The sequence below is a fragment of the Corylus avellana genome, chromosome ca7 (genome assembly GCF_901000735.1).
Source record: "Corylus avellana chromosome ca7, CavTom2PMs-1.0".
NCBI classification, from domain to species: domain Eukaryota; kingdom Viridiplantae; phylum Streptophyta; class Magnoliopsida; order Fagales; family Betulaceae; genus Corylus; species Corylus avellana.
This window is the reverse complement of record NC_081547.1, coordinates 22,923,209-22,951,093: the sequence shown is the minus strand read 5'-3', so window position 1 is coordinate 22,951,093 and position 27,885 is coordinate 22,923,209. Positions and strand designations below refer to the sequence as shown.

General features: G+C 34.1%; 3 protein-coding genes across 6 annotated transcripts in view; 2 read left to right on the top strand and 1 right to left on the bottom strand.

The window, feature by feature from the left end:
* The first annotated feature begins 7,488 nt into the window (after positions 1-7,488).
* LOC132187225 (putative cyclic nucleotide-gated ion channel 8) lies at positions 7,489-11,644 on the top strand. Its single transcript, XM_059601465.1, has 7 exons — positions 7,489-7,570; positions 7,870-8,455; positions 8,570-8,782; positions 9,111-9,415; positions 9,682-9,793; positions 9,952-10,188; positions 10,815-11,644. The coding sequence occupies exons 1-7, from the start codon at positions 7,512-7,514 to the stop codon at positions 11,538-11,540; spliced, it is 2,238 nt and encodes a 745-aa protein (XP_059457448.1). The 5' UTR covers positions 7,489-7,511; the 3' UTR covers positions 11,541-11,644.
* A 300-nt stretch (positions 11,645-11,944) lies between these two features.
* LOC132188615 (protein LPA3) lies at positions 11,945-19,412 on the bottom strand. Of its 3 annotated transcripts, none has more exons than XM_059603129.1 (12): positions 18,939-19,412; positions 18,072-18,102; positions 17,696-17,788; positions 17,556-17,618; positions 16,698-16,809; positions 16,077-16,162; positions 15,112-15,170; positions 14,917-15,019; positions 14,769-14,829; positions 13,186-13,268; positions 12,992-13,090; positions 11,945-12,283 (listed from the first exon to the last, which is right to left on the bottom strand). In XM_059603129.1, exons 1-11 carry the CDS (start codon positions 19,277-19,279, stop codon positions 12,992-12,994), a joined length of 1,131 nt encoding a protein of 376 aa, XP_059459112.1. In that variant the 5' UTR covers positions 19,280-19,412; the 3' UTR covers positions 11,945-12,283. The 3 variants fall into 3 exon arrangements, 2 of the variants coding, with proteins under 2 accessions (XP_059459112.1, XP_059459111.1); XM_059603128.1 differs by having other exon boundaries at positions 13,010-13,090; XR_009440900.1 differs by lacking the exon at positions 11,945-12,283 and having other exon boundaries at positions 13,010-13,090; positions 13,186-13,279.
* Positions 19,413-24,666: 5,254 nt separating this feature from the next.
* The window catches only part of LOC132186064 (ABC transporter C family member 13), a 38,798-nt gene continuing 35,579 nt past the window's right edge, over positions 24,667-27,885 (top strand). For both annotated transcript variants that reach the window (XM_059599842.1, XM_059599841.1), the window contains exons 1-3: positions 24,667-24,759; positions 26,407-26,447; positions 26,548-26,635. In XM_059599842.1, the coding sequence (XP_059455825.1) occupies positions 24,718-24,759; positions 26,407-26,447; positions 26,548-26,635 (171 nt within the window). In that variant the 5' untranslated portion in view covers positions 24,667-24,717. The remainder of the gene's footprint in view (positions 24,760-26,406; positions 26,448-26,547; positions 26,636-27,885) is intronic.

The following is a 27,885-nucleotide window of genomic DNA, read 5'->3' as shown; positions in this document are numbered from 1 at the left end:
TAGTTGAAAAAGCTCCACATGTTAACCTTTTAGGCTCCAAATGTTAACCTTTTTTTATTTTTACTTTCCAATCAGGAATCTTAAAAAGAATCTTAAGAGAACTAATTAGGATTAATTAATATGCTTCATCCTAATAGGTTTGGTAAAAACAAGTCCTACAAAAAGGCCGACAAATTAAAGACGAAAGAGAATTGATGGAAGAGTCATATGTAGGTTCTGTCGATGAAACAAATTCATTTTTTTTTAGGATTGATGAAGTTTGGTAAGTGAAAATCATCACCTTAGGTGGAGGTTTGTTTACCAGATTAACTAATCCGATGGCTTAATTATAGAGTCTAATAGCTTACAAATTAACTTATGATTATAGTTATTTCGACAAGGACATTTTGATAAAAACTTATCAATTGAAAACCCAAGGTAGACATACAACTATCACCTCATTGCACTAGAAGGAAACCAGGAGGGTAGAGGTCGATTGAGAATGCAGCCAATGAAAGTTGCAGCCCATTATGATGAATAAAATCATCAAGAGTAAAAGAGCCTCTAAAAACTTAGATTTAGTCCAGCTTTTAAGGAAACTGAACAAACTAAGATGAGAAACAACAAGGGAAACAAGATCTCTTTCACAGACAATAAGTCTGAAGCCCAACTGGTTCAAGTTATGTTGAAAATAACAATACATAGAACACAACAACACCCGACCGAAATATAGAAAATAACTGAATCAATCAATGAAATCTTAACAAATCTAGCTTTGAAAAAACCAAATGTAGCTTGGTCAGAGAAGGTTGCAAGGCAATGGTGGAGGGGTTGAAGTTTCGACTTTGGGAGGATAAGAGATAAATTGCCGAAGCCGAGAGATAAGGCCTCATAAGAGGCAGAAAGGACTACATAAAACTTTAGCCAGACAGCATCATAGATTCATAATGAAGCAACTTCCTAGACAGAGCAAACACAGGCAACGCAAGACAGGAACTTCTAGAGAGAGATGCGCCTCAAGCGCTTTATGAGAGTTTTAGTAAAAATAAATTTGAGTAATTTGAGTTGTTTGTTAATATTTTTACTTTTCTGCGAAAAAGTAATAAGTTATTCTGAAAGGCGTTAACCAAACGAGCCCACCAAATCACACCCTTCCAATAAAATTAATAGATCCCATCTTCCTAAATTTATTATGAAACTGTATTTTGAGTATATATTTTGTTAAGTTGCAATTTGTAAGAAAGTAATTTTTTTTTTTTAATAAAAAAAATCAAGATTCTACATAAAAATATATATTTGTTTTGGAGGAATCCTAAAAGATTAATTAACTTAAACTTGAACTTGGATGGAATTGGGTTAAATCAAAGTATAGAATCTTGCTGGGGCATGACAACTCTTGACCCCTAATTGCTAATCCTTATCTGAATCTGTGGAGCCCCAAAGGCACATCCTCTAGAAGTCTACAACCTTTTTCTTAACATTACACGTGCAAGGAGGACATGTTTTATTGTTGGAAAGAAGAAAAGAAAATGAGGATATCTGGTTATGGGTGCAATGTAATTTGGTGTTGTGATAAGGAAAGTGTCCACTCCATGTCTGCACGCATGACATGATCAGTTTGCAGTTTGCTTTCATGTGCGCAAAAGAACATGGACTCTGGTGGGTTGTGGGGGCCTGTCCACCAACAGGGTGGTGTGAACTGTGAAGTGAGACTCAGATTTTTGTTTTTCTTTTTGGGTTTCGTTATATTCATAATGTTTCTTGCTCTGTTTTTTGTTGTGGCCTTGTGTCTTTGTTTATATTATTGCTTGTACATTTACGAGGAACCATTTTATGCTCTACTAACAACCCAACGAAGAGAAACCTGACAAATTAGGCTCAGGAGTCAGGAAGAAGAAGAAGAGGAGAAAAACAAGAAACAACAGAAAGACAGAGGGCTGAGAGGGAGAGAGAGATTGGATCACATGGCCATTGGATTCAGTGGCGGAGCCTGACAATTGATATTGAGGTGCCACTAAAATTTTTTTGAGAGTGCTGAGTGATAACTTGCATAAGTAGGAGTAATTTTTTTTTTTTTTTTTTGGAAGTGCCGTGTAGAACTTGGGTAGGAAAAACAAATTAAAAATTAAAAAGCTTTGGCACCCCCAAAGCCTCAAGTGGCTCCGTCACTGATTGAATTCACATAGATTCGGTTAGAATATATTAAAAATATAATATATTACATTTTCTGAATATTCTATATTATGTTGATATCAAATATTCTCTATTTAAGGGTCGATTCTAAATATTTGAGATAAGTTCAAAGAAGAGGCCATAAAAAAGTGAGGTGGAATTTTGACCCAAAACCATCATGCGCATGAAGGCGCATCAATGTCCCACGAAGGCTAACAAAAAAGACAAAAAAAAAAAATAATAATAATCAAACAAAAATACTCTTATAAATTCGAAAAAAAAAAAAGAAAACTAACAACCAAAAAGGGGTGGCCAAATGAAGAGTGATCCAGCCACCATATAGGATTGCATTACCCTTTACGCATAGCCTCCAGCCACACATTGTTATTATTATTATTATTTTTTTTTTTCAAACGGGCAAACATTGTTAATAATTGTTCTTTATTTCTTCTTGTATTATTCTCCTTATTCCATTCAAACGGAAAAATAAGTTAATGAGCACAATATAGTTCTCAAGGCTACTCAAAGTTGTAGACGTATGTGTCTATTTTGCTTCCGATATATTAATTTCTCTATTTTGTTTCTGCTATTATTCCCGTATTTTAGTTTTTCCCTGCAAACTATAATATAATATTAAAGCCTCATCATTATTTCAACCTACATCAAATTCTAACATCTAATAAAAAGAGTAAACATTTATTACTTTAAGATCTCCTCAAATTCATGGTGAAAATTTAAGTTTGAAAAAAAAAAAGAAAAAAAAAATTAACATCAAATTTTCTCAGTTCATTTTTTGCTACAGTCAAAGTTCATCGAAATCCGCCTCTGGTCATCATCGGATTTTACCAAAATCTGCTTTCAGTCGCCATTGAAGTCCATCGTAGGTCGTTGGAGTTTGCTAGAATCCTCAGTCATCCACTGCCAATCGCCAGAGTTCGCTTCCAACCATAGGAGTTTGTCGGAATTCGCCTTTGGTCACCCGTCGCTAACAACAGAGGTTGTCTGAATTTGCTATTGTGTTTGCCAGAATTCGCTGATCGTTTTATACAGTACAAGCCAAATGACAAAAAATATTTTCAAAAAAAAAAAAAAAATCATTTATCATAAAAATAATTTCGTTAAAAATATTTTCCAACAAAAAAAAAGAAGAAGTAACATTCAACACCTCCGATTAACAGAAGTGGTTAAAAAAATTCCCACAAAGAGAAATTATGCTTTAGAAAAAGATAACATAATCAATTCATGAAAAGTAGGCCATCGGTGGAGGATAAATTTTCAAGTTCCATATCTTTAGATCAATAATGAAGAAGCAATTCAACTCAACTCAATGGTCGATGATGTAAGAGATTTTACTTTAATAAAGCCAAATGAAACATGACATGTCTCTGCAATTGAAACCCCTTATTGTCAACTGCAGTGAAAATGTGGGTTAGACGTTGGACTACTTTTGACTTAAATCATAATAACTAGCCATGTCTTTATCATGATGTGCCCTTCATATATATATATATATATATATATATATTGCCAGTCTCACCAAATCATTTTGATGAAAATTTGATACATATGCTAAAACATGATTGTGTTCAAATGGAATCTGATATTAACCTTAGTTAAGGCATAGAGTGCTTACGGCTAAGCTCAATTCGGGCTCGTTTGTTAATGTTTTTTAGGACTTTTTTTATTTATTTTAGTAAAAAAATAAAAGCATTAATAAACGCTTACAAGACACTTCAAACTACTTTAGTTTTATGTCACGATATAACTAAAATGCAAATTAAAAAAAAAAAAATTAGCTGACGAGCCCAAATTGGTATATTTATCTACTTTTTCTTGCTTTTTCACCACTTTCTCTTCTTATGCTAAAAAGCCAATTTCTATGCTGCTTTTGTAGATATCATGATGATTCTCATCTTTCGGTGGAAGAATAAAAAATGCATTTCAAATAGTTTTTCTTTGTAGCCAAAAATCAGAAAATCAACGTAGTTAACACTATGTTTGTCGGATAGAAATTTCATCTATGCCAGTCTGAAGAAAATATCTTCAAATTCATGTAAAATAGTATAAAATGTCTATAAACATTTAAAATGCATATTAAATTCTTAACTTCATTAATAGCAGTTTACTAACTTAGACTAAATTTAATATACATTTTAAATGTTTATAGACATTTGACATTATTTTTACATGAGTTGGAGGATATTTTTTTTCAGATTGGTTTGGAGGAAATTTCTGTCCATATTTGTCTGCTAACATGCTAATCCTTGTATTTTTCACTTTGTCTTTTCTTTTTATATGGAGAATTTTGGTAATGACTTGATGACACAATTAGAAGGGTAATTGGTACCAAAAAGCTTACAACTCTACTCATAAAAGGTATAGGCAAGTTAAACAGGAAAAAGGGTGATATTTGATCAAATCACCACTAATACCAAAAACTTAAATTAATAAATTTAATCATTTAATTACTATTTTAACAAAAATAAGACAAGTGAAATACCTTTGATAGCGGTTGAGTAAACCAACCTACTCCCAGTATGTAGATATTATTTTAGAAGTTGACATGGTGACATCTCAACCTTACTCGTGTATCTTCCATTATTTCATTGCATGTACATTTATATGACGAGAAATGCTATATAATACATTTTTATTTTAAAATTATTTTACAATGCTAACGTGGCAATCCCAACTATTCTTTAAATTTTTTTTTTAGTAAGGATGGATACATGAATTAGTTGGGACTCGAATATTTATAAGATAAAAATATAGTTTCTTAAATTACTCTTCATCTGAAAATGTTGTCAAATTCATTTGTAGGAAAAAATTATAAAAAAAATAAATAAAAATTGAGCATTAGTTAGATCTGGATTTGAAAAGAAAAAGAAAAGAAAGGAAAAGATTAATTATTAGGCCCACTCTAACTAAACCTTATAAAGCTAGGCCTAGTAGTCATCTTGTGATATTTATTAATAGGCCCATTAACGAGTCTCAGCTAAATCTGATTCAGTCCAAGCCCAGACCATTTGGATTAAGGCATGCTCGTGGATCCTAGATTCCTAGCAAGTTTTTTAAAGCAAACAAAAATAGAAAAGGCACAGTAATTAAGAGGTGGCCAGATCACTCATTTTTACAATCTAGTCTCAAGGGTGGGTGGCTATCTTCGTATGGATAAGGAAGGAGTCGATCAACCCTACTAAACCTTCTGAAGTGGCTGGAGACCACCCATCATGAGCTAGATCTGGTGGTTGTGACTACCCTAATTTGGTGCAAAACAAACCACATCAGATCGCATGCACCATATCTAGTGGTCACAACGACCTCCCTATGTGGTAGTTGAAGGTGGCACTGATCAACAGGGAGGAAGAGGGTTAGGATTTCAAAATCTCAGAATTTCTTGAATGAATGACAAAGAGGAGGCATCCGTTTTGTACAAAAAAAATAGTGTCGTATCGCATTGCCACATCATTGCTTAAGACTAATACGTAAAGAGAAATGCTAGAATGTAATCATTTCCCCACATTTAGCCCATCAAAAGCTAATGTGACAGGCCACTTTTATTATTAAAAATCTTTTAATTTTTAAATCAAAATTAAAACAAAATTAAAACTAAAAAGAAGTTGCAAGGGGTGGCTTCGCCTAGGCCCTTTGGGGTGGTCCGGCCACCCCAAGGGCAAAAGAAAAAAAAAATTTATTATTATTATTATTTTAATTTAGCCCTTGGGGGTGGTTCGGCTTCGGCCACCCCATGGCCATAATTGGGGTGGCCGGCCACCCCCTATGGGTTGGCCAGTCACCTCTTGCAACCTCTTTTTAATTTTTTATTATTTTAATTTTGATTTAAAAATTAAAATATAATTGTCTTACCATCATTAACAAATAATTAAAAATAGTTTTTTGATCCACAAAACACTTTTGACGTATAGACCCCATTAAAAAACACTTTCTAACATTTATATTACATCAAAACACTTCTTTAAATCAAAACTAAAATTCATTTTTCAAAATCATTATGAAAAAATATATATATTCTTCTCCATCAAGAATTACCATTCAAATATATGTTTTTCATCACAAAAGTCCAATACGCCAAGTTAATTTTACAACAAGAAAATCCTAAAATTAGAGAAATTTTTATTTTGAGAAAAAAATAATGGCCCCATACCCCTAGCCCGTATTCGTCAAAAAATTTCAATAATAATAATAATAATAATTAATTAATTAATTAATTAATTTTTGAAAAGTACTTTCGCATAACCGTAATAACGGTCTGACTCTCCCCAATTTCCTCAAGCAAGGCTCTCTCTCTCTCTCTCACAAACCGCATGAACAAATTATGCAGAATCAAGGCCTTATGATAACCACTGTAAGTTTTCCTTTAAAAAAAAAAAAAAATTCCCTTTTGTTCTTCCCGTGATTCAGATATAACTTTGATCAGCAATTAGATTTACTTTTTGTTATTATTTCCGTGCAAAAAATCATCTCATATGCATTGTTTTCCTTGTTTGTGAGGAAATGGACTAGGGTTATGCACGAGCTTCTTGTTGTACGAGGATATGCTTGTTAATTATGAACATAAATAAACAAAGCCAATCAAAAAAACGAAAAATAAAATGTTAATTGAAAATTTAAGATTAAACCCACATTTTGTTAATTTGTGCTGCATTCGAAGCCATATGAATGTTGCAACATGGCTCTGGCATTATTGAATCTTAGGCTGCCAGAAACAACTTGCGTAAAATGGTGAATCAAAAGTTAATTTGCAGCAAGTTTGTTGGGTCTCTAATCAAGTTATTAAAATCCTCGGAGAAAAGAGCAATGGTAAAGAATATTGGAGAAGGATTCTGATTGACAAGGATCAAGCAATTGTCATTTTTGGACAAACTAATAAAAAACCTTTAATGAATTTCTCTTGTTCGATGAACCAGGGATCGATGTAGGCCCATTGCTTAACAGTGTAAACATGTGTTTTAGCGTTGTGTTATTTTTTTTATTTTCACTATTTTACGTTGTACTTTCTTGGTCTATTCTTGCTCACAATCTTTAGGATATCTATGGTTAGCAGAATCAAGAAAATGTTTAGTTCATAAGCTAGTCTTAGCAGTAGAAAGTTGAATACCAAACAATGCAACGCTATTGATTTTGTTGGATATCAAACTACATATATAGATAGCTCAGAGACAGAAGGATTTGTTATGTACTATAATTTTAATTACAGCACCTGACTTGATTTTCATGCAGGGCAGTAATTTTGATTGATCAAATTTCATGTTTCCATTGACCCCGTTTAGTGATTGACTTGAGCTTGCCTGGGAATCCTAGCTTTTCTAGTCTGATATCTATGTACTTCATTCTACAAAATGTTTGACTATGCTTACAAGTCGCAGTACATTGGTGGCCAGAAGGAGAAATTTGTGAGGTACAGAATGTACAACATATACATGTTCCTTGATTTCCATTTCTCTTCCCTATGAATTCTATAGATTAGCATTGTTCTTTATAGATACATTGCTCTTATTTGAGACTTGTAATTTGGGTTAACAAGGAATTGAAATTGTTTACTATCATTGCATAACAAGACATAACTTAAGATGAACTTTTGAGAACTCTAGTTTCATCAGAGATTTAGATAATTTTCATTTTCATTTTATATTTTATCCTGCATAATTTACAGAAGCACTAGCAGTGATTGATTTCAATGTTGTTGGCACCCTGTAGGTTGGATGAATTGGATTCTACATTATCGATGCCTTCTGATACAAGTGGAATAAAGCGATGCAGATTTAATTTGGAGAAGTTAAATTTTCCTGGTCGTGCAAAGAAAAACCCATCAAAATCTTTTAGGTACAGTGTGAAAATTGGATCAGATGGACTAAAGACATTTGGACGATCACTCCGATCCGGCGTCAGCCGGGCAGTGTTCCCAGAAGATCTTAAAGTATCTGAGAAAAAGATATTTGACCCTCAAGATAAATCCCTCCTGTTATGGAATAGGCTTTTTGTCATATCTTGTATTCTTGCAGTATCTATTGATCCTTTGTTTTTCTATCTTCCTGTCTTCAATCATGCCTCAAATTGCCTTGGTATGGATACAAAGTTGGCTGTCACGACGACAACTCTGCGGACATTTCTTGATGCTTTCTATCTTATTCGTATCGCTCTTCAGTTCCGAACAGCTTATATTGCACCATCCTCTCGGGTTTTCGGTCGAGGAGAACTCGTGATAGAACCTGCACAGATAGCTAAGAGATATCTACAGCGCTATTTCATTGTTGATTTGCTTTCTGTGCTACCCCTACCACAGGTTTTGCATGCCTAGTTAAATCTAGAGCTTTCTGCCTATTAACAATGCTGAACTCTTGTGAAGTAGTAGGAAGGAAAGCATTCTTTGATTATATTTTATTCTCATTGTCTGCAGATTGTGGTGTGGCAATTCCTTCAGAGATCAAAGGGTTCAGAAGTATTGGCTACAAAACAGGAATTGCTACATGTTGTCTTATTTCAATATATTCCAAGATTTGCCCGCTTTTTTCCTTTGAATGCAGAACTTAAGAAGACTGCTGGTGTTTTTGCTGAAAGTGCTTTGGTTGGTGCTGCATACTATTTGCTTTGGTATATGCTTTCCAGCCATGTAAGAATTTCTGTCATGTTGGATAAGATTTCTGTTTCTGGGTAGTTCTGTTTTGCATGTTAGGTGAAGCTTGGTAAAAAAGATTGACAAAGAGTGTAAGGAACATCATATGAAGAATGGAACATGTGAAGTTTTGAATGGCTGATTAGTCTCTCACCCTTTTAATTGTAATGATCCCTAGATATCTTTGGTTACTGTACACAAACAAATATTTAGAGAGGGACTATAAAGAAGAAAATTGCTATGATACCATTTTTTTTTCTTCAAATATTTAGAGAGGGATTAATCCAATTTGCACTATGAATAATTATTAGCTGGACTTTTACAGATAGCTGGGGCTTTCTGGTACTTATTTGCTGTAGAGCGTAATGACACTTGCTGGAGGAAAGCATGTACAGATAGCGGGAAGTGTAACATAAATTATTTGTATTGCGGGAATAAGCATATGGAAGGCTATAATAATTGGAGAAAGATCAGCGAGGGTGTTCTTGGTAATAAGTGCTCTGTTGTTGATGACAATCCAGCCTTCAATTATGGAATCTACACACAAGCTATATCATCTGGCATAGTTTCATCCAGGACTTTTTTCTCTAAATTTTGCTACTGTTTGTGGTGGGGCCTGCAAAATTTAAGGTATCTTACTTTTGGCTAATTGATATGTTTACACTACTTTAGCCATGTCTTGATAAAAGAAATCAACTTTGGCTTGTGTACAAGCTATTATGCACTAAGAAAGCATTAGTCTTGAATTCAAATCTTGATTTAAGGATTTTTTCAAATATACCCAACAAATGCATATGATGCATATAGAGTTCATTTCTTAATCATTACTCAGGGTTGAAGTTTAGTTTTGAAAATGGTAATTTAACTAAAGCACATTTCTATTTCAATTTTTACAGTACCCTTGGTCAGGGGCTTCTAACCAGTACCTATCCTGGAGAGGTTCTCTTTTCCATATTGATAGCAATTTCTGGGCTCCTACTCTTTGCACTTCTGATTGGCAATATGCAGGTGAGTATTTTTGGTTTGTAGAGCAAGGATGTTTCGTTCCCACTCCTATACTCTTTATATTCTTAGACGTGACTTTTAAAATTACTATTTACGTTTTTAAGGAAGCGTAAAGGGTTTAGAATAACGGTAACCTTAAAAATGTCTTGTGATTGCAACAGACCTACCTCCAGTCTCTTACAGTTCATGTTGAGGAGATGAGGATCAAAAGGCGTGACTCTGAACAGTGGATGCATCACCGCTTGCTTCCTCAGGACCTTAGGGAGAGAGTTAGGCGCTATGATCAGTACAAGTGGCTGGAAACACGGGGAGTAGATGAAGAGAGCTTAGTCCAGAGTTTACCAAAAGATCTCAGGAGGGATATCAAACGGCATCTTTGTTTGAATTTAGTGAGAAGGGTAAGTATCTATAATAATTACTTTGTGATTATTTTACGTTCTTATCAGTATAATCATGTGCGGCTATATAGGGTGGAAAAGTATTAAATCCCATGACCAATGGTCTTGTGAACTTTCCACATCTCAAGCTACTGCCAGAAATGGGAATAGCCCCTTCAATGGGATAATGTGTGTTTTATTGAGGAACGAAACACGAAGAGCTCTTGTCAATTTCCCAACGGCCCACTTTATCAACACTTTCAATGGCTTAGGACTACATTCATACATAGTACCAAGACATTTTAACCTAGCATATAGGTTACCCCTTCGCAACTTGACTACAAAGGTGCAACTTATTCAATCCCATAGTAGACTAGCTACGTCCGATTCCATACTCGACGTGGTGATTGACTTTGATATCAAATGATACAAACCCTGAGTTCATACCAAATGATACAAACCCTTGAAAATCGACTTATAAGGGGAGAGTGTCCAAGAGCTTATATACATATAATTAAGATTATACGTAAACAATATGGAACACTTAGGATCATAACAATAACACTTCGACTTCAGTCTTGTATCTAGCAGAGCTCTATATCCTTAAGACATTTAGAAGTGACAATTTTATGTAATGGTGTATGCAGGTTCCTTTGTTTGCCAATATGGATGAGCGGCTGCTCGATGCCATTTGTGAGCGACTGAAGCCAAGTTTATACACAGAGAGAACCTACATAGTCCGGGAAGGAGACCCCGTGGATGAGATGCTCTTTATCATACGAGGCCGCCTGGAGAGTGTCACCACAGATGGTGGGAGGAGTGGATTTTTCAACAGAGGTGTGCTTAAAGAAGGGGACTTCTGTGGAGAGGAGCTCTTAACATGGGCATTGGACCCAAAAGCTGGTTCCAACTTACCATCATCTACTCGGACAGTGAAGGCTTTAACAGAGGTGGAAGCCTTTGCCTTGGAAGCAGAGGAGATGAGGTTTGTTGCCAGTCAATTTAGGCGCCTTCATAGCAGGCAGGTTCAGCACACCTTCCGTTTCTACTCACAGCAGTGGAGGACATGGGCTGCCTGCTTTATCCAGGCGACTTGGCGCCGGTATGCCAAGAGGAAATCGGCGGAACGCCGCCGCCAAGAAGAGGCGGGAGAAGAAGAAGAAGAATACTACTACGAAGATTTAGGTGATGATGTAAGGACAATAGTTTCACGAAGTAATAGTGCATCAAAGTTTGCTGCAACTATCTTAGCTTCCCGGTTTGCAGCTAATGCTCTTCGTGGTCATAGGCTCCGCAACCCCAGTGGCAGGGGCTTGGTGAGGTTGCCGAAGCCTCCTGAGCCTGACTTCACTGCTTATGATGCAGAGACTTAGTGTGTTTTATATTCAGATGTTGAAAACCAAACAGCTGTTTTGCTAGCTAATGCTGTAGACTATGTACCTTGCTCACACACCATCTCAGCTGCAAAATGTGCTATTAGCAGTAATGTTTAGTTTTTTTCTGCTAGATGCCAAAGAATATTGTCTTTTTTTTTTTTTTTTTTTTTTTTGTCAATAATGAATTGGTACTGGTCTCTGTATTCATGTTTGAAAATTGCATAAATAGTTGTATGTTTTTCCATTTTTTATTTGTTTTGGTCAATTTTGTCCAAGGTTCAACATGTTGTTAAGGCTCAACATAACTATTATTCATGAAACATTAGAGGGAATAAATCAGTTCTCCAGCAGAATGAACTTATTTTCCTTTCTTTTCTATACTATACTCTCCACAATCAAAATGGGTATCAAAAAGATAAGATTTCTTCTTCTACTGAAAGAGTTACATCACTTACAAGCCAACAGAGAAAACAATAATCACATTAAATGAGAACAAAAAAAGAATTACATTACAGTGAGAACAAAATAAAAAATTAAAGGAAAGATAAGAAGAAGAAAAAAGAAACTGAAGCCTTATGCCTTTATCTTGTTGAATATTGTGGGGTTGAGTGCCCCTAACAATTGGAACTTCAACATCTATTTCTTTCAATAACCGCAGGTGTTTATGTTGCTCTTGCTGCTTAACTGCGCCAAGCAGAAGATGCTTCCATTTCAACATCTTCTTCCCACCAAGTGGAAGCCTGCGATATTAGAGCATATAACTGAGAGATATTCGAGTCAACATTTTAAACAACCAAGAGGGAAAAAAAAAAAAAAAACAATAATGAATAATAATAACAGGGAAATTGCCAAATTTTTGAAGGCACATACCAAGCGATCACATAAACAAGATAGAAAACTTAAGTAACCCTTATGATTGACTTGACTGTAATTCAATTATGTTTTTCATTTACATCCAATCACATTCGATAACTAAAAAGCTAAGCCTTTTGGCACAGAAGATATCCAAATAAGATCTTTAATTCTAAACTGATGATGTCTAGGATTTTTATGGAATAAGACGGATGAAAATGCACAAATGAGATTAGAAAAAGTATACAGGGATTAGGCTCCAGCAACTTAGGAAGAAGAAGAAGGTTCCTACACTTTACTAACTACAGTTTGTTCCATCCTTTAAGCAGTCGTACTATAGCAATGCACCGAGTCCGACAGCACAATGGGCATCAAAACCAAAGTCATTCTTTGGAAATGGGAAACCTTATCATAATAATTTGAATCCATCACTTTGTTGAACAAGAAAAACTGATGATGGTGATGGGAAGGGGAAAAGGGGAAAAGAGGAAAATAGAAGGGAGAATTAGATTACATTGAGAGAACCTGCCGATACTAAGAAACTAATAGTATTTCTAAAAGGGTATAACTATGTACAAATGAAAGAGAGAAACTACTTAGATAAGCAGAGGAACCTTGTAGCCTCTGCGAAGAAATTCTAGTGAGCTGCCTTCTTCCTCTTGCAGTCCCAGCACCCTCAACAGCTCTTCTTTAGTCTAGAGGAATCCAAATAATAAGTATAAAAACATATTCAATTATTTCTAACAACCACAAAAAGAAATGGGGCTTGGAGTTTAAAACAGATATATACTTCACCCAGCGTGAAGCGTGTTGTACTCTCAGCAATGCAAGCAAAAGAACCATCCGCTTGTTTAAGCATCACCTGCCAAGGCCCTGCACCATTTCTAAGAAGGATAAGGGACCAAACACCACGTGATGGATCAGTCACACATTGATATTGCAGAAAATAAAGGATTTTTCAGAAGAAGAAAAAAATGCACAATTGCAAGAAATAAGAGTTAAACAATCACCAATAAGCTGATGATGGTGTGGATATAACATGACTGCATAATCGGATGTATATGGAAACTAAATCTATAGGCTCTGCCTCATCCTTGATCAGCTGTTTTCAAATAAGACTGCACCCATTATTCGATGCTTGAATTGAGTCTAGGATTGAAGTTTCTGTGTTGATTAAATTGACAAAGACAAACTATTTGCTTTTACTTTTGCGAAAGTGGCATTCTTTTTGCTATGTGTGGTTGAGTGCTCCAATGGTGGAGGCGACTCATGCAGGGCAACTTACAGAGTCTGGCAATGGCAAATTAGGACCATGGGAATTATCTTGATGGATCTTTGTAATTTTTAATTTTTCTGAAATAGAAGCTCTATTTTGTTATTTGGTTTTAAGTTCTTTATAATTTTAGGTTAGTTGATTAGTTTTGAGAATATTTTAGGAGATTTAAACAAATATCGATAGTTTTCACTTTCTTTACAGTTTTAGAGTTTCTAGTCTTATCCACTAATTTATAAATATAACTCAACTTAATTAAGCCCTAATCCCTACTAACTGTTGTGTCAAAAAAATAATCCTTACGATCTGTAGTCAACAATATGGATCCTTTTAAGCCTCTAGAAAGGAGTGCCGCAATGTGTACATCACTAGTTCCATATCCATAAGATGCAACAAAAATTTTACACTAGCTGTCAACTGACCATATCCCTCCTTCCCTATCTGGGCTTGAAACCAGCTGTGCAGAAGGATATGACAATAATGTATGACATAGACAGAGTTTCCAATAAATTATAAACAGAGCTGTCCATTTGAAGACATTGTTTTCATCATAATATTTCCTGTGGTTTTTACTTCATCTTCCTTGTATATTCAAGTACTTCCTAGCGGATTCTAGGGCTTTATGGAGTTATTGTTCTTGTTTCTCTTACTTCCATTCAGGCCACATAATTATGTCACGCCAGGATGGTGGTGAGTCCTTCCTATTAGGTCTAAAGCCTTATCAACCAGATACAGGATTGATGACCTTTGTAAACTTAGCCCCTACACTCTGCCGACCACAAAGTGTAATTGTAGTTCTTAAGAGATGCAAGACTGGATCAGCATCACAAGGACAACATTTTTCTCCCAAACTATCCATGAACTTGGATTTATATCATAACTCTAAGTTCCCCAATTGGCTTAAAGCGTCATCATTCTTTTCATTCTGTTTTCATCAAGAACTGGCTGTGCAAAATTACATAATATAAGGTATATGTTCTAATTGACACATAAAAAAGGATATAAAACCTGAAAGAAAGATATAAAGTACTTAAACAGTAAATAAATTTAAAAGTAGAACTATCAACCAGTTTTAGTTCTCAGAGAAATATTTGTAATACCAGGGTATTGGCGAAACAGCGCTCCATTGTAATTCACAATGTATGGTTCTACTGCTACTGTCTTCAAATTAAAAATCAAAGGATTACACAAAACTTGAATTGAGAAAACCATTAATGAAATAAGAAGGATGACAAAAAGTAGAGGTACCTTTGAGTACTCTCTTATTCGAATATAGAACACTGGAATGAATTGAGAAAGAAATCGGTAGTGCAAATCCTTTGTTGGAAATCCCAGAATGCCCAAGTCAGCACTGCCAATTAACAACTTGATTTCATAATGAAAAGAGTAGCTAGTAATAACAAGAATTAAATTCAATTAAACCGCATAAGGCAGAATGCGAACCGCAATGTGTCAAGTTCCAGATTAAAGAGAAGTGTAGGAGTTGACTGGGCAAATGCTTCCTGCAGATCCAAAACAGAGTCACTAAATAAACAGAAACGCCACCTCCTATAGTGTCTTTGTGATATGCAAAAATGGACATGAGAAAGCAACATAAATATCTAGATCACTATCGTGATCAACATGCGCATTAGAACTTAACACTGCCAACAACTCCAAACTATGCTGACAGTAGGATGCCTCTAGACCAAATTCGAATTGCAACTAGTAACTTTGTGAACTAAAGCTATAAGCTATGGTGAAAAATACCCAATCATTGTGTTATTCCCACCGGCTAAGGAATGAAAAAGTGAGCATGCAATACATAAATATTTCCGACCCTTGTAAATTTGGAAACTAATCTTGAAATAGGTTGACAAAATTCATTTTTCAATTGAATAAATAAATTTGTCTAAACACATACATTTTTAAATTCAAATACACATGCATATAGTTTAATTACGTTTTGTTCCAAGTTCTTCAAAATTATATGGAAGTGTGATTGCCAGTGTACAATAATGTATGGCATTTAACTCATCAACTCATATATTCAAGAGTTACTAATCTTACTCTTAAATCAAAATCAATAGAGATTAATCAAGTTGTGATACCATAGTTAATATGATCATCAAGGAAAAGGGGCCAATATGAATAGATTTTTTTTTTTTTATAAGTAAACAGAACTTATTAAAAAGCGCAAAAGACACAACCCAAGTACATAGGAAGTATATAAGAGAAACACCTAACTAGAAGAAGAAAATGAATAAATATGCTATCGACAGGTGGATGGAGGTTTGCTTATATTCGTTTTTTTCCCCCTTTACGCTAGGATGCAGGTATGTGTACTCATAAAGTGATATGAGATTAAATTTTCATGTCAATAATTAAAAAGTAAGTGAGAGAATATTAGAACAGCAAAGATGTCATACCACATACTTCTCTATGGATGCAAGTTCTCGCGTGCTACAATTAATAAATATGTAGAGTGATGGAGGTTCATTAGACTGCCAACGACCTGCATTTATAAGAGATGACAGAGTCAAAAGTTAACCAAAGATTGTTCATGCACATGATGCAAAAATAATGCAATTAACGTAGCATCATAAAAATATTACCTAAGACACATAGAACCTTTTAAAACAACACCTTATAGCTTTGGAAAAACGCGACTTCTATCTTCTATCAGTTTTTGAACTCCTCTTTTTATTTTCTATTTATTTTGGCAAAGTGGATCTTTTTTAACAAGATTAATACTAAAGGTATAGAAGGAAAGGGTTCAGAGATTATGGCTAGCAGTAGTTCTGACCTACAGTTTTTTTTTTTTTTCTTTGTCCATAATACCTCATTGCTTTGCAGATACTGAATAAAATATTTTCCAAAAAACACAAAAACTCATGCACACATATTTTCTTTTATCTTATTGCATCAATGTCAGTGAAGAATTCAGAAGCAATCCACTGGTAAAAGCCCTTCAAAAAATTTGGACCAATGTATGAAACTTCTTTAAAAAAAATTAGTAGTTGACATCAATTAATTTTCTAGAACAATACCTTCATTGTCATCTTCAAAATCAAAATCAAGAGTATTCCTAATAGAACTGAAGAATTTGGAGACAGGACCACTTGGTATGTCATCCAGGGAACCTATGCTTATTCCATCGATCTGAAAGAAAAGATTCCATTGTTAAAATCAGAAAAATTTCCAAGGACTTTATTATCGAAGTTTCTCCAGTTACTAAAGATTTCCCATAGCAACAGGACATCAATAGGAGGTCATAAACTGTATGCTGTCTAACTAACAAAATTAAGTACTCCTAAACAAATATATACTTATAACTAAATTGGCATACTACCAATTTGTAAAGTGTTTAGTTTGTTGGTATAAAATGATCTCTTATTCATCAAAAAAAAAAAAAAATGGTAATATACATTAAATTTCATCACTTTTTTTGGTATTTAAATTTTAATTATGATGTTAATTTACATATGTGTATCATCATTTGTCAATCAAAATTTCTTCTTGTATTCTTAGTCTTTTCTCAGTACCTTGTCTTGACCACCAAACCCATGAGTAATGTTAAAAGTCCATTTTGTGTCATTTCAAGAATGATGTGGCTTCTCAAATCACTATTGGGCTTGAGATTGATCATTATTGAATTTTGATCAACTGATGATTTTAAAAGCCACCTCATTCTAGGAGTGACACAAGAAGGATACAAGAGTGACTTCTAGAATTACTCTCAAACCCAAACCCAGCTCACAAGCTCGGAAGGCACGACTAATGAGCACTTCTCTTGTGGGGTCAACACCAAGTTTAAACTATAAATCAGCCCTCAAGACCAATTGACCCTACCACAATACCATGGCAGAACAAAACAACTGGTAGATCATGATGAGTTATTTTATTACCGAGTCAAGAGCTGCTTTAAAAAGCTGAGACGACCTGCGTTTTTCTGGCTTATCAGGAAACACCTAAAATCAGAAATAAAATCTTAAGAAATTTTCAAGTCAAAGATATACATGCTATATGGAAAGAAGTTCTTTCTTACAATGCATGCCCTGGCTTCCTTTCTTTCTTGGAGCTTCCTCACAACAGCCAAGGCTAATTGAATGTTTGCATCAATGAACTCATCTGAAGATCCCTTTACATATTTAGGAATTTGAGAAAATCATGTATTATATATTCAGATTAATTTGTTTCATTAACAAGCCATATCAAGTCCAATAATAAGATTGCACCAAAGAACAACATTGATAGTGCAATATCATACGGTATTTTTTATACAATTGGTTCTCCAAGATTAAGATACCAAAAGGGAAAAATTGAATAAAGATTGTTAAAGAAAACAACTTTACATGAGCAGTGCAGTGCATGACATGCCAGTGACTTAATCACCTAAGAAACATGAGAGCAGCAGGATGTACCTTATAGGAAGAAATGTTGCTAGGCAAGGGCCTGACCGCACAACCAACAAAAAAAATACGCAGAAAACAAACCAAATATTAGCATAGAAAATGGTCAGGAAGCCTATATAATAAGGTGCAAAGCATAACGTAATAACTAAAAATACGTTTTTTTCTCATGGGTGGGTGAGGAACATCCTTGGTTGTATTTGTCACTAAGATCATATAAGCCCATTTAATTACATACAATGAGTGTTCGATCAATTTTGAAGAATGTCATGCACTCTAATCAGAGCACTTGCAGGGCTTCCACGTACACAAAATAACTTGAGTGACACAAGTAATTTCCAGACATTACAAAATTCAGTTTTCTAACTTCCCTAATGAGAATTTCCCGAAGGCCTTGCCAAATTTCCTTATTGCCACAGGCATCCAAATTTTTCCAACATCAACCAAACGGCATTATAACACCAAGAACACATTTAATAAAAGCGAATAAGAAAAATAAGAAGATAAAGACATAAGGAAGAAAAATAAAGAAAACCAATAAATCAAATACCTAAAACAGGTTTGTTCTAAAAAGAACACAAACAACATGCTCAAGATTACAATTTAGGATAGGGGTATTGCCAATAACCCAATTTCAATCTAAAATAATAGAAAGGGTATCAAAAATTACAATTAAAACAGTAGTTTTCATCCCCCCCCCCAAAAAAAAAAAAAAAAAAACAGAACAAAAACTTAGCCGAAAGACCCAATGGCAAAAAATGTGCCGCTTTGAATTTCTTTCTCACATATTTTCCTCAATTTTGACAACCACAGACGAATTTCATGATTCATGAAGTTAGAATGAGCAATTTAAAACATAAGAGAAAGAAAGAGAATCACGGGAAATCTATCTCCAAGCGGGTCTTGCCGTCATCAAGAGCATAAGCAAGACAATTGGCTGCATCAGTGACCAAAACTTCGTAGGACTTTGGCTTGTAGACTGAGACTCCGACCTTGGGATCGGAGCTCCGGGATGGCGGGGCTTCTTCTTTCTTAATGCATTGGATTTTGGTAGTGGGAGGGAGCTTAGGGGAAGCATGAGAGATAGAAAAGAGTGGGAATTGAAGAAGAAGGTGGGAGGTATGGGAAGTGAAGAGGGTTGGTGAGAGAGATGGGTGACAGGGTGGGCGGAGGAGGGAGGGAGTGTACGGTGGAGATGAGAAGGCCATGAATGCGGGCATGGCCGCGTCCAAGGTTGGATTGGTGGGTGGGAGCGAGAGAGAGTGAGGGGAAATGAGGGAGGGAAAGTGATCCAAAATGGATTAGATGATAACGAACTTGAAGGATGTACCGCTGATTCTTACCGTTGGGTGCTTTGCTTTTAGGAGAATGTTAGTATCACCCCGCTAAACTGGTTAAGTACTTTTGTGCTTCCGAAAACCGATTCACAATTCAAAAGATCAACAAATCACTTTTATATATATATATATATATATATATATATATGTTATGGAGGTCGTAATTGAGCCGAGCCGAATTGAGCTTTAGGATTTTAAGATTAGTTCATTTACAAATATGCTTATTTGAGCCAAACTAAAAAATGTGTTGAAGCTCGGCTCATTTAAAGTTCAGGCGAGTTCAAAATCAAGCTCAAACTTTAATTTATCTATAGTATAAATATAAATATTAAGTAATTTATATTACATATATTACTTAATTATCGATATACATACTTAAATTTATATAACTAATTTTTAGTAATACATATATAAATATATATATATAATGAATCGAGTAAACGAATCGTTCAAGCTTTAAACGAGCTGAGCTCGCGAGTCTCTATCGAGTTTTCTCGAGCAAGTTGGGTATCATTTACTAATTGAGTGAATTTTTATAGTATCAAGCTCGAGTTCGAGTCGAGTTAAACCGAGGAGGTTGTTGAATGGACTGGTTTATTTATAACCCTAGTTATGGTCAATAAATTCTTTATATTTGGTCTATATTTTCTTATAAATTTAATAAATCGATCATTAGACTTGTAGGATTTACCATTAATTTATGTGAGGTTCACATAAATCTACAAATCTAATAATCAATTTATAAAATGGTATTGATCAAATATAGAGAACTTATTAATCCTTAATATTTTTCTATTTTATTAGTCTTATGTGGTGATTTGAACACGTGGCACATAATATGTTAAACTTTTCTAACTGGATATGGACAAAAGTAGTAAAACAATAAACGACGAAGGCACAAGGACTATTTTTGTTACTTTTGAAATTCATTTGATAAAAACGCAAAGCATATTGACGAAAAAGATATTTAACCCCTTAACTAATTCCAATTTCGATGTCCTTTTTGTTTTGTTTTTTGTTTTTTTCTTTCTCATTATGTGTTTCTAATTCACATGGTTGTATCATAAGAATGGTGGAAATGTTTTCCTGTATGGGGAGTTTTTGTTTTTCTGAGCAAATGAAAACAGAATAACAATTGAAAAATGATTAATCTCATTATATCATCATACTCGTATATCAACGTTTATACGGTAGAAGTTATCTTATCATACTATAACCCTATTACACATGATCCATAACATATTGGTACAGAAAACACCGTAGCATACACGTACATTATCCATTGTACAATAGGGGTTAGCATGCCATATTGAACCTATTATAGGTAATCCATAACAAATGGGTATCCATGCCACAAGGTACCGTAAATATATACCGGCTACGTAGTTATAACATATCGGCACCCTATTAAAAGGCAGTCGTCGCTCATACTGAAAACACATCACCGAGTAACATAATGCATACCGCATACCAGCACTCCATTACATGGTAGCAGTAAACTCATACCGGAAACTCATTAGCGAGTAATCTATAATGCATACCGACTCTCCCTTCAAGATTGTTAGAAATTTAGAATATATGAAAAATATTATAATATTGGGTTGATATCAAATATTATGTCGATTGTAATCAAATTACCATATTTGTATTTATTTACTACGTATCCTATAAATAGGGACTTTCGTATTGTAAACAAAATATGTTAATGAGCACAATGTAATCCTTAGGGCTATTCAGAGTGATAGACGTAGGTGTCTAACACCCAACCACCAGTAAATTCCTTGTATTATTTTCTCTCTTTTGCTTCTATTATTATTTTGTTATTTAGTTTTGCCCCACAAACTTCAACATAACATCAAAGCATCATCATTATTTCAATATGGTATCATAACCTCATTATTATTTTAACATGGTATCAAAATGTCTCATCATTATTTTAACAAAGATAATTGTAATTCATAAATAAACCCTCATTGGATAACCATAAATCTCATACGGATTCTTCATTCAAGGTAATCATAAATCTCATGACCTTCATACTTTTTAACATTTCCATGACTTTCCATTTATAAAACATGCACTACAAAAAAAAACCTTAAAATTACGGACATTTTTAATGTGACATTTTAAGATAAAAAAACATCTATGTTTAATTAGGGACGCTCAAATAGTGACATTGTGCAAGTGTTCCTAAGTATAGTGACTAGAATTAAAATTAAGAACGTTTAAACAGTAAAAATGTCCCTACACTGACATTTTCATTGACACGTCCCTTTTTAGAAGGGGACGTTTGAACAGTACACGTAGTCTTCTAGAAGGGGACGTGTTACTATCCACATGTCCCCTCTGAGTGGAGTTGTTTACTGTTCAAACGACACCTCTCAGAATGAGGGGTCGTTTGAACAGTGTTGTACTGTTTATACGACCCATCTCTTTCTGAGAAGTTTCTTTTACTATTAAAATGACCTCTAGTGGGGTCGTTTTATTAAAACGATCCCATAAACAAATGTCCCTAACTCTTAAGGGTTTTTGTAATGACGCTTGGTAAATCAAACATAATTCAACTATTGAAATATAATAAGGGCTCACATCAGGTTGAAAATCATATCATTTCATGCTTGAAGAAAATTTCTACTTTTCATTTGTAATATCATGTAATAAAGTTTTTATCTACTTCTTAAGTGAGTTTACTTACGTCGAACGCTCCAATCTAACCCTAAACATACTGAAATCTAACTCCATGTTCTGCAAATTCAAAACTTAATATTAGCCAAACAACTAAACACAAACCCTAAAACACGCTTATAAACCTTAATATACTTAAGAAAACCACAATTTAAGGATTCTAGACTGTGATGATCGATCTTGGGAGGCCAAGGATCGATCTTGGTCCGATCTAGTACCTATTTTGGGTCTTCCTAAGCCCCTAGCACTCGATCTAATCAATTCCAAGTTAATGTCCCAAAGAGTCGTACAACTTCCCAAAAGCAATGAGGAACACATCTAGATATCAAGGTTTTACATTTAATACAAAAACCTAATGAGAGAGAGTGCGAGTTTTGGCGATATATATTTATATTATAAATATATACCTTAGTTTATAGTTTGTACCGTACGTGATGTGGTTGCATGCTTTTTCCCAAGTTGGAGTGGAGCTGTGATGTGGAGCGCACCATGAAACCTTTTACCATTACTTTTCAGCAGATTCATGAACAAGAAGGGAATCTTGTATTTTCTTTTTCTGATGTCTAATTACAACGCAGAAATCTAGGAGGTTGGATGGGAAGAAACTTTGTTTGATCCTATCACAAAACCTGCTCCACTGCTCAGAGAAAAAGAAGAAAAAGAAAAGAAAAGAAAAGCTGCCCCACTCACAAGATTTGATCTAAAAAGAGTAAACTGCCCACTCCTTTTCTTTTCTTTTTCCATTCTGGTTAGAACCATTAATTTGTAGGTTGGTTTAAAAAGAAAAAAGAGAAAAGAAAATGAAAGGTACACTACAATGACCTTTTCTTATGGCAGATCAATTTGCATTGGACTTGTAAAATTAAATTTTGATCTATTAGTGATTTTAAATGTTACATTACATTTTCAATTGGCTGAAGATAACATCTCCTAAAACGGAGGTCAATAGTTCGAATTTTCCGGACATGTCAAAAAAAAAAAAAAAAAAAAACCCACGAGGATTCTAATTTTTTTATATCTTTACTCTTTCATTTAATCCTTGAAGCCCTTTAGCATTCATTTTGGTCATCCGTGATCTTATCAAAAAAAAAAAAAAAAAAATCTAAAACTGGCATGTACTTTTTAAAATTTTACGTTTTAGAATTTTCAATTTGGCCAATACTCGAGTTTTCAAAACACTTCTAGTAATTTCTTTTTCCTTAAATAAATAATAAAAAAATGTAAAAGATTATTATACCATTCATATTAAAAATATTTTAACTAAAAAAATTAAAAAAATAAAATAAAAACTTCAAATTAACCAAAAAAAGAAAAAAAGAAAAGAAAAAGAGAGGTAGTTCCAAACAAAAGCCGAGATGGCTCAAGGACACCCCTTAATTAAGGGGTGGCTCCAACCAGCCCTTAACATAGGACAAAGTGGCTAATTACTGGTTAATTAATTTCAAGTGCTATAAAACACCGTCAAGCTAAAATGAGCTTTCTTGCTATAACTCATTTATATTGATGGTTCATTTGATAGCCTGCAGGTTCTATGAGGACTTGGATCCTCTCCATTTCAAATGAAATGAAAATGAACAAATTAGTTGTTTTTAGGAAATAATTTTGACAAAATTACCTTCTTTAAACAACTAAATAAATCCTATCCATTTCAATACTTCTCCGTTCTCTTAGCCCCATTGAGCATAAGTCTTTGATGTTGCTGTGTCCCTTCCTAGAATGACCACCCCATCTTATGGTTTATTTATTTATTTTTAAAATTTAAAATTTTTATATTAATATTTATTTAATGAAGAAAACATATGTCTTTTTCTGATTGAGTATGCCATGATAATACGGTTAGAAATTTAGCAAAAAATAGACATACTGATATATTTGATAACAATTACAACTTTAGAGAATAAATCAATAAAATTCATAATTATGAAAAAACGAGTGGGAATGAAGATGCAAGAGAATGGAGCGTTTGATTGATGTGAGGAGGTTTTTATTTGGGAAAAGTATACTTTACCCTCGTAAAGTTTGGGGCGATTTTCAATTCGACCACCAATGTTTCAATTTTTGCAATGCACCTCCCAAACTTGCAAATTTTTTTCAATTCAACCAATTTCATCCAAAAATTTTCATATTGCCCCTAATTTTTTTTTTTAAATTTTTTATAAAAAAATTAAAAAAAAAAAATTTGGGGTGGCTGGCCATGTGGCCATTTTTGCAACTCAAATTTTTTTTTTTTTTTTTCTTATAAAAAATAAAAAAGTTTAAAAATAGGGGTAATACGAAAATTTTTGGATGAAATTGGTCGAATTGAAAAAAATTTGCAAGTTTGGGGGGTGCATTGTAAAAATTGAAATATTAGTGATGGTCGAATTGAAAATCGCTCTAAACTTTAAGGGAGTAAAATGTAATTTTCCTTTTTTATTTTTAAAGTTAAATCAGTGGTGTGGCAACATCCATGATCCATGATGTAGGTCCTTTAGTCTTTGCTAAGTATGCCACGTGTTAAACATAAAAGTTTGTCTTCTTGACTTTTCAGAAACAAACTTGCTCGTGCTATAAATGAGCATTGACAGGGGGAAGAAGGAAGCGGAGTCGGAAGCTCTGTTACATTTGCTCTTTGCAGTCGACACTTCAAACGATCCATGGACGACTTCACGGCTCTAATTTGCCCTAATTCCCCATCCGTACGTTCTCGCATTCCCTTTCTCACTTCCTGACGCACTCTATTTCTTTCTTCCTTTCTTTCTCTAATTCCTTCATGGTGGCCTCCGTTTGGTACCCGAGAAAATTTTGAGGAAAATAAGAGAAAATTTAGCTGAGTGTTGAAGAAAGGTTTTTGTTGGAAATTGAACGGAGAATTCCTGTACTTTATTTCTTTTGTGAAGCTGTTTGGTAGCCGGGACAATTTTGAAGAAAAGAAAACAGAATTGACCAGACTAACTTCGCCTCTGAAATATTTGTTCTAGTTGAACCTCAGCTGTACCTCCATTTCGTAGCTGAGAAAATTTTGAGGGAAAGAAAATAAAATTAACTAAATGTTGAATTTCTTAATGTCTTTTAGTTTCTCTCATTTTCTTGGGTAGCCAAACGGAAAAGTTGAAAGTTTTGAGGAAAAGAAATAGAAAAGTAACTGAAACTTTGAATTTGTTGGTTTCTTAACATGTTCTTTTGGTTTCCAAAAAATGAACGAGCTGTTATCACTATATACCAAATTTTGATGTTATGCTTAGTTGAGTGCAGTTTTATGATTTTAACGGGTTTAAATTTTGAGTATGTTTTATTTTTCTTTCTTTTCTCAGCAGCCAAATAGAGCGTATTTTTGTCTTTCTTACTTTCATTGAAACTGTTCCTGGATGTATCATTTGGAGCAGATGTATCATTTTGTGCAGAATATTTAGACTCTGTTTTCAATGTAGATATTGTTAAACTGCTTATATAAAAAAAAAAAAGCAAAAGAAAATTATGTAGCGAAAAACGGTATAAATGATTTTTTTGAACAAAGGCCTCTACCCCTCTTCCGCCACTCCTTTATGCTGCCACCACCACCTTCCTCCACCCATTTCTCATGTTGCCACCATCATTTCCCTCCCTTTTCTCCGCACCGCCGCCACCATCACTGCCCCCGTCCTTCTCCCGCCAGCAATGCCACCACAACTACCATTGTCTACCTAGTTTTTGTGGGTTTTTTTTGTTGGTTTTGATATAGAGATTTTCGATGCAACATAAAACTATAAAAATAAAGGGTCTCAAACTAAATAACAGAAAACGAATCATTCCATGAAAGTCTTTTGAAAACGTTTTACGTCAAGACTAATGGAGCCTAAGCTATTTTTCTTTTTGAACTGTGTTGGATCCTGAGAAAAAGAAGTTGCTTCACCGAGGTCAGACTAAATGGCTTTGTTGGGGTGTTAAATTTTCCATTTTCAATAATTGCATTTTATTTCCCTTTTCTTTTCTGCAGTTCTCTTAATAACCGAATAGATCGTCTCTACTGTTGCAATGAATTTATTATTTTCTTTTCTCACTCTATCGGTGTTTCACTGAATTATTTGTGGCAACATATCTGGACCCTTTTTTTTCCTTTAATATTTATGAAGTCAAAATAAACTGGACTGTTTTTTGTCATAGACTTTGCAAATCTGTTATGTAGCACAAAATTCTGATAAAAACCTAGACTTAGCAATACTGAGGCTAATGCAATTTACTGGCTTAGTTGGGTTTTTCATTTTTCATAATTTAAAATGAAATTGATTGTGTAATATGACAAAGAATTAAAAGTAGAAGGGAATAGATTCTGATCATGAATTGACATTTTCCTTTCTGGTTTCCAGGTATGGGATGGAAATCAAATATCCGAGTGTTTCACCAACATATATCCTTATAGTTTGAGGGCTTAGTCATTAGTGTTAATTTACTTTGACGCAAAAAATAGTTGATGTTTTGACAAATTGCATTTCCTTAATGATGCATACGGTTTTAGGTTTTGGAGTGAATTCGGTGACTGTTGTTATGATTTTAGTCATCATACTTACTCAGAGGAGGGCCAGACAGAGATGGAGGGTGGGTCCTAAGTTATATATGCTCATTTTGCTTGCTTATAGGGCAACAAAAACCTAAATCTATATTGAGTTAAAGTTTCCAAGATTTATTTTTTTTGTTTGTTCCTTTGTCTCAACTAGAATCTGATTAGATACTTAAGTGATATCAGAAAATGAAAAGAAACAATGAAAGCCAGATGACTGTCAACTGGTTACACTCTCTCTCTTTTACTCCTTTGTCTCAGATCTCAATGGTTACTTTGTTAACTCTTCTTGGGAACTTCTATGCATAAAATAAACTCACATGCACACAAATAGATAGAGAATAGAACACATTTTCTATTTGTCCATGCTAATGTTTTTTCTCCTAGGAATTGCTTTCATGCTTAAAAGGACTTTCTTTTAAACATTTGTAACTATTGACAAATTGCTCAATTTGCATCATATTTACCTTTATCCACTGGATGATTTTTAAAATTTGTCCTTCTCAATGAATGGGCAGTTCAAGTTATGGTTCTAACTTTTTCGCTTTTCTTGATAAATAGTTTCTTGTTCATTGACAAATAAGAAATCTCATATTGAATTTGAAAATTTGATCTATCACATATAGCACATAAAGATACGAGTTTAAACTTGACAATGATGAAATCCACAAAATGTTTTAACGTCTTCAACCAATTTGTGGTATCATCAGTTGGTTTGCCTTTAGATCTTTTTCCCTCTAAAATCCACTAGAGGTCTATGGGCTTCCATTAATTAATTAGAAAACATTATTATGTATTTCTTTTTCTTTTCCCAGCTTAACCTTTGCAGACAGTCCTATAGTGCACTTTCCGCCTATTATACTGTCTGGCTTAATCTTTGAATTGGCGTTTTTCTTTACCACTTCTTTGACTTGTAAAAAGAATATAATTGATAATTTCAATATAACAAATATTATAATGCATAAAATACAACTCATTCAATGTGTACACAAGAACTTATTCATTTTATTCTTTACACTATTATGCATTCTAATTATCTGCATATGTCATAACTAGTGTCCTGTTATCTATAGTGTTTGTAGTATTTTTGGCTTTTGGCTCGTGTATCCTAAAAGAGATTCTTTGCAATATGTGGTATACGCATAAACGATATGATATCTATCAAGCTTCTTTATTTACTTCTGAACTGTGTAGAGCACAGTTTTTGGTTTCTTAGTTGATTCTAATTTACATAGGAAGCTGGGTGCTCTGTTATTTGTGTCAGTGTATTTTTGTTTTTCAAATTTCA

Excerpts from the sequence above, each read along its gene's own strand:
- LOC132187225 (XM_059601465.1), top strand. The coding sequence starts at position 7,512 with ATGTTTGACTATGCTTACAAGTCGCAGTACATTGGTGGCCAGAAGGAG. Across the intron at positions 7,571-7,869 it reads CAGAAGGAGAAATTTGTGAG|GTTGGATGAATTGGATTCTA; the intron begins GTACAGAATGTA and ends GGCACCCTGTAG. Across the intron at positions 8,456-8,569 it reads CTGTGCTACCCCTACCACAG|ATTGTGGTGTGGCAATTCCT; the intron begins GTTTTGCATGCC and ends CATTGTCTGCAG.
- LOC132188615 (XM_059603128.1), bottom strand. The coding sequence starts at position 19,279 with ATGCCCGCATTCATGGCCTTCTCATCTCCACCGTACACTCCCTCCCTC. Across the intron at positions 17,619-17,695 it reads AGGAAGCCAGGGCATGCATT|GTGTTTCCTGATAAGCCAGA; the intron begins GTAAGAAAGAAC and ends TTCTGATTTTAG. Across the intron at positions 13,269-14,768 it reads GCTGTTTCGCCAATACCCTG|GGCCTTGGCAGGTGATGCTT; the intron begins GTATTACAAATA and ends GAAATGGTGCAG.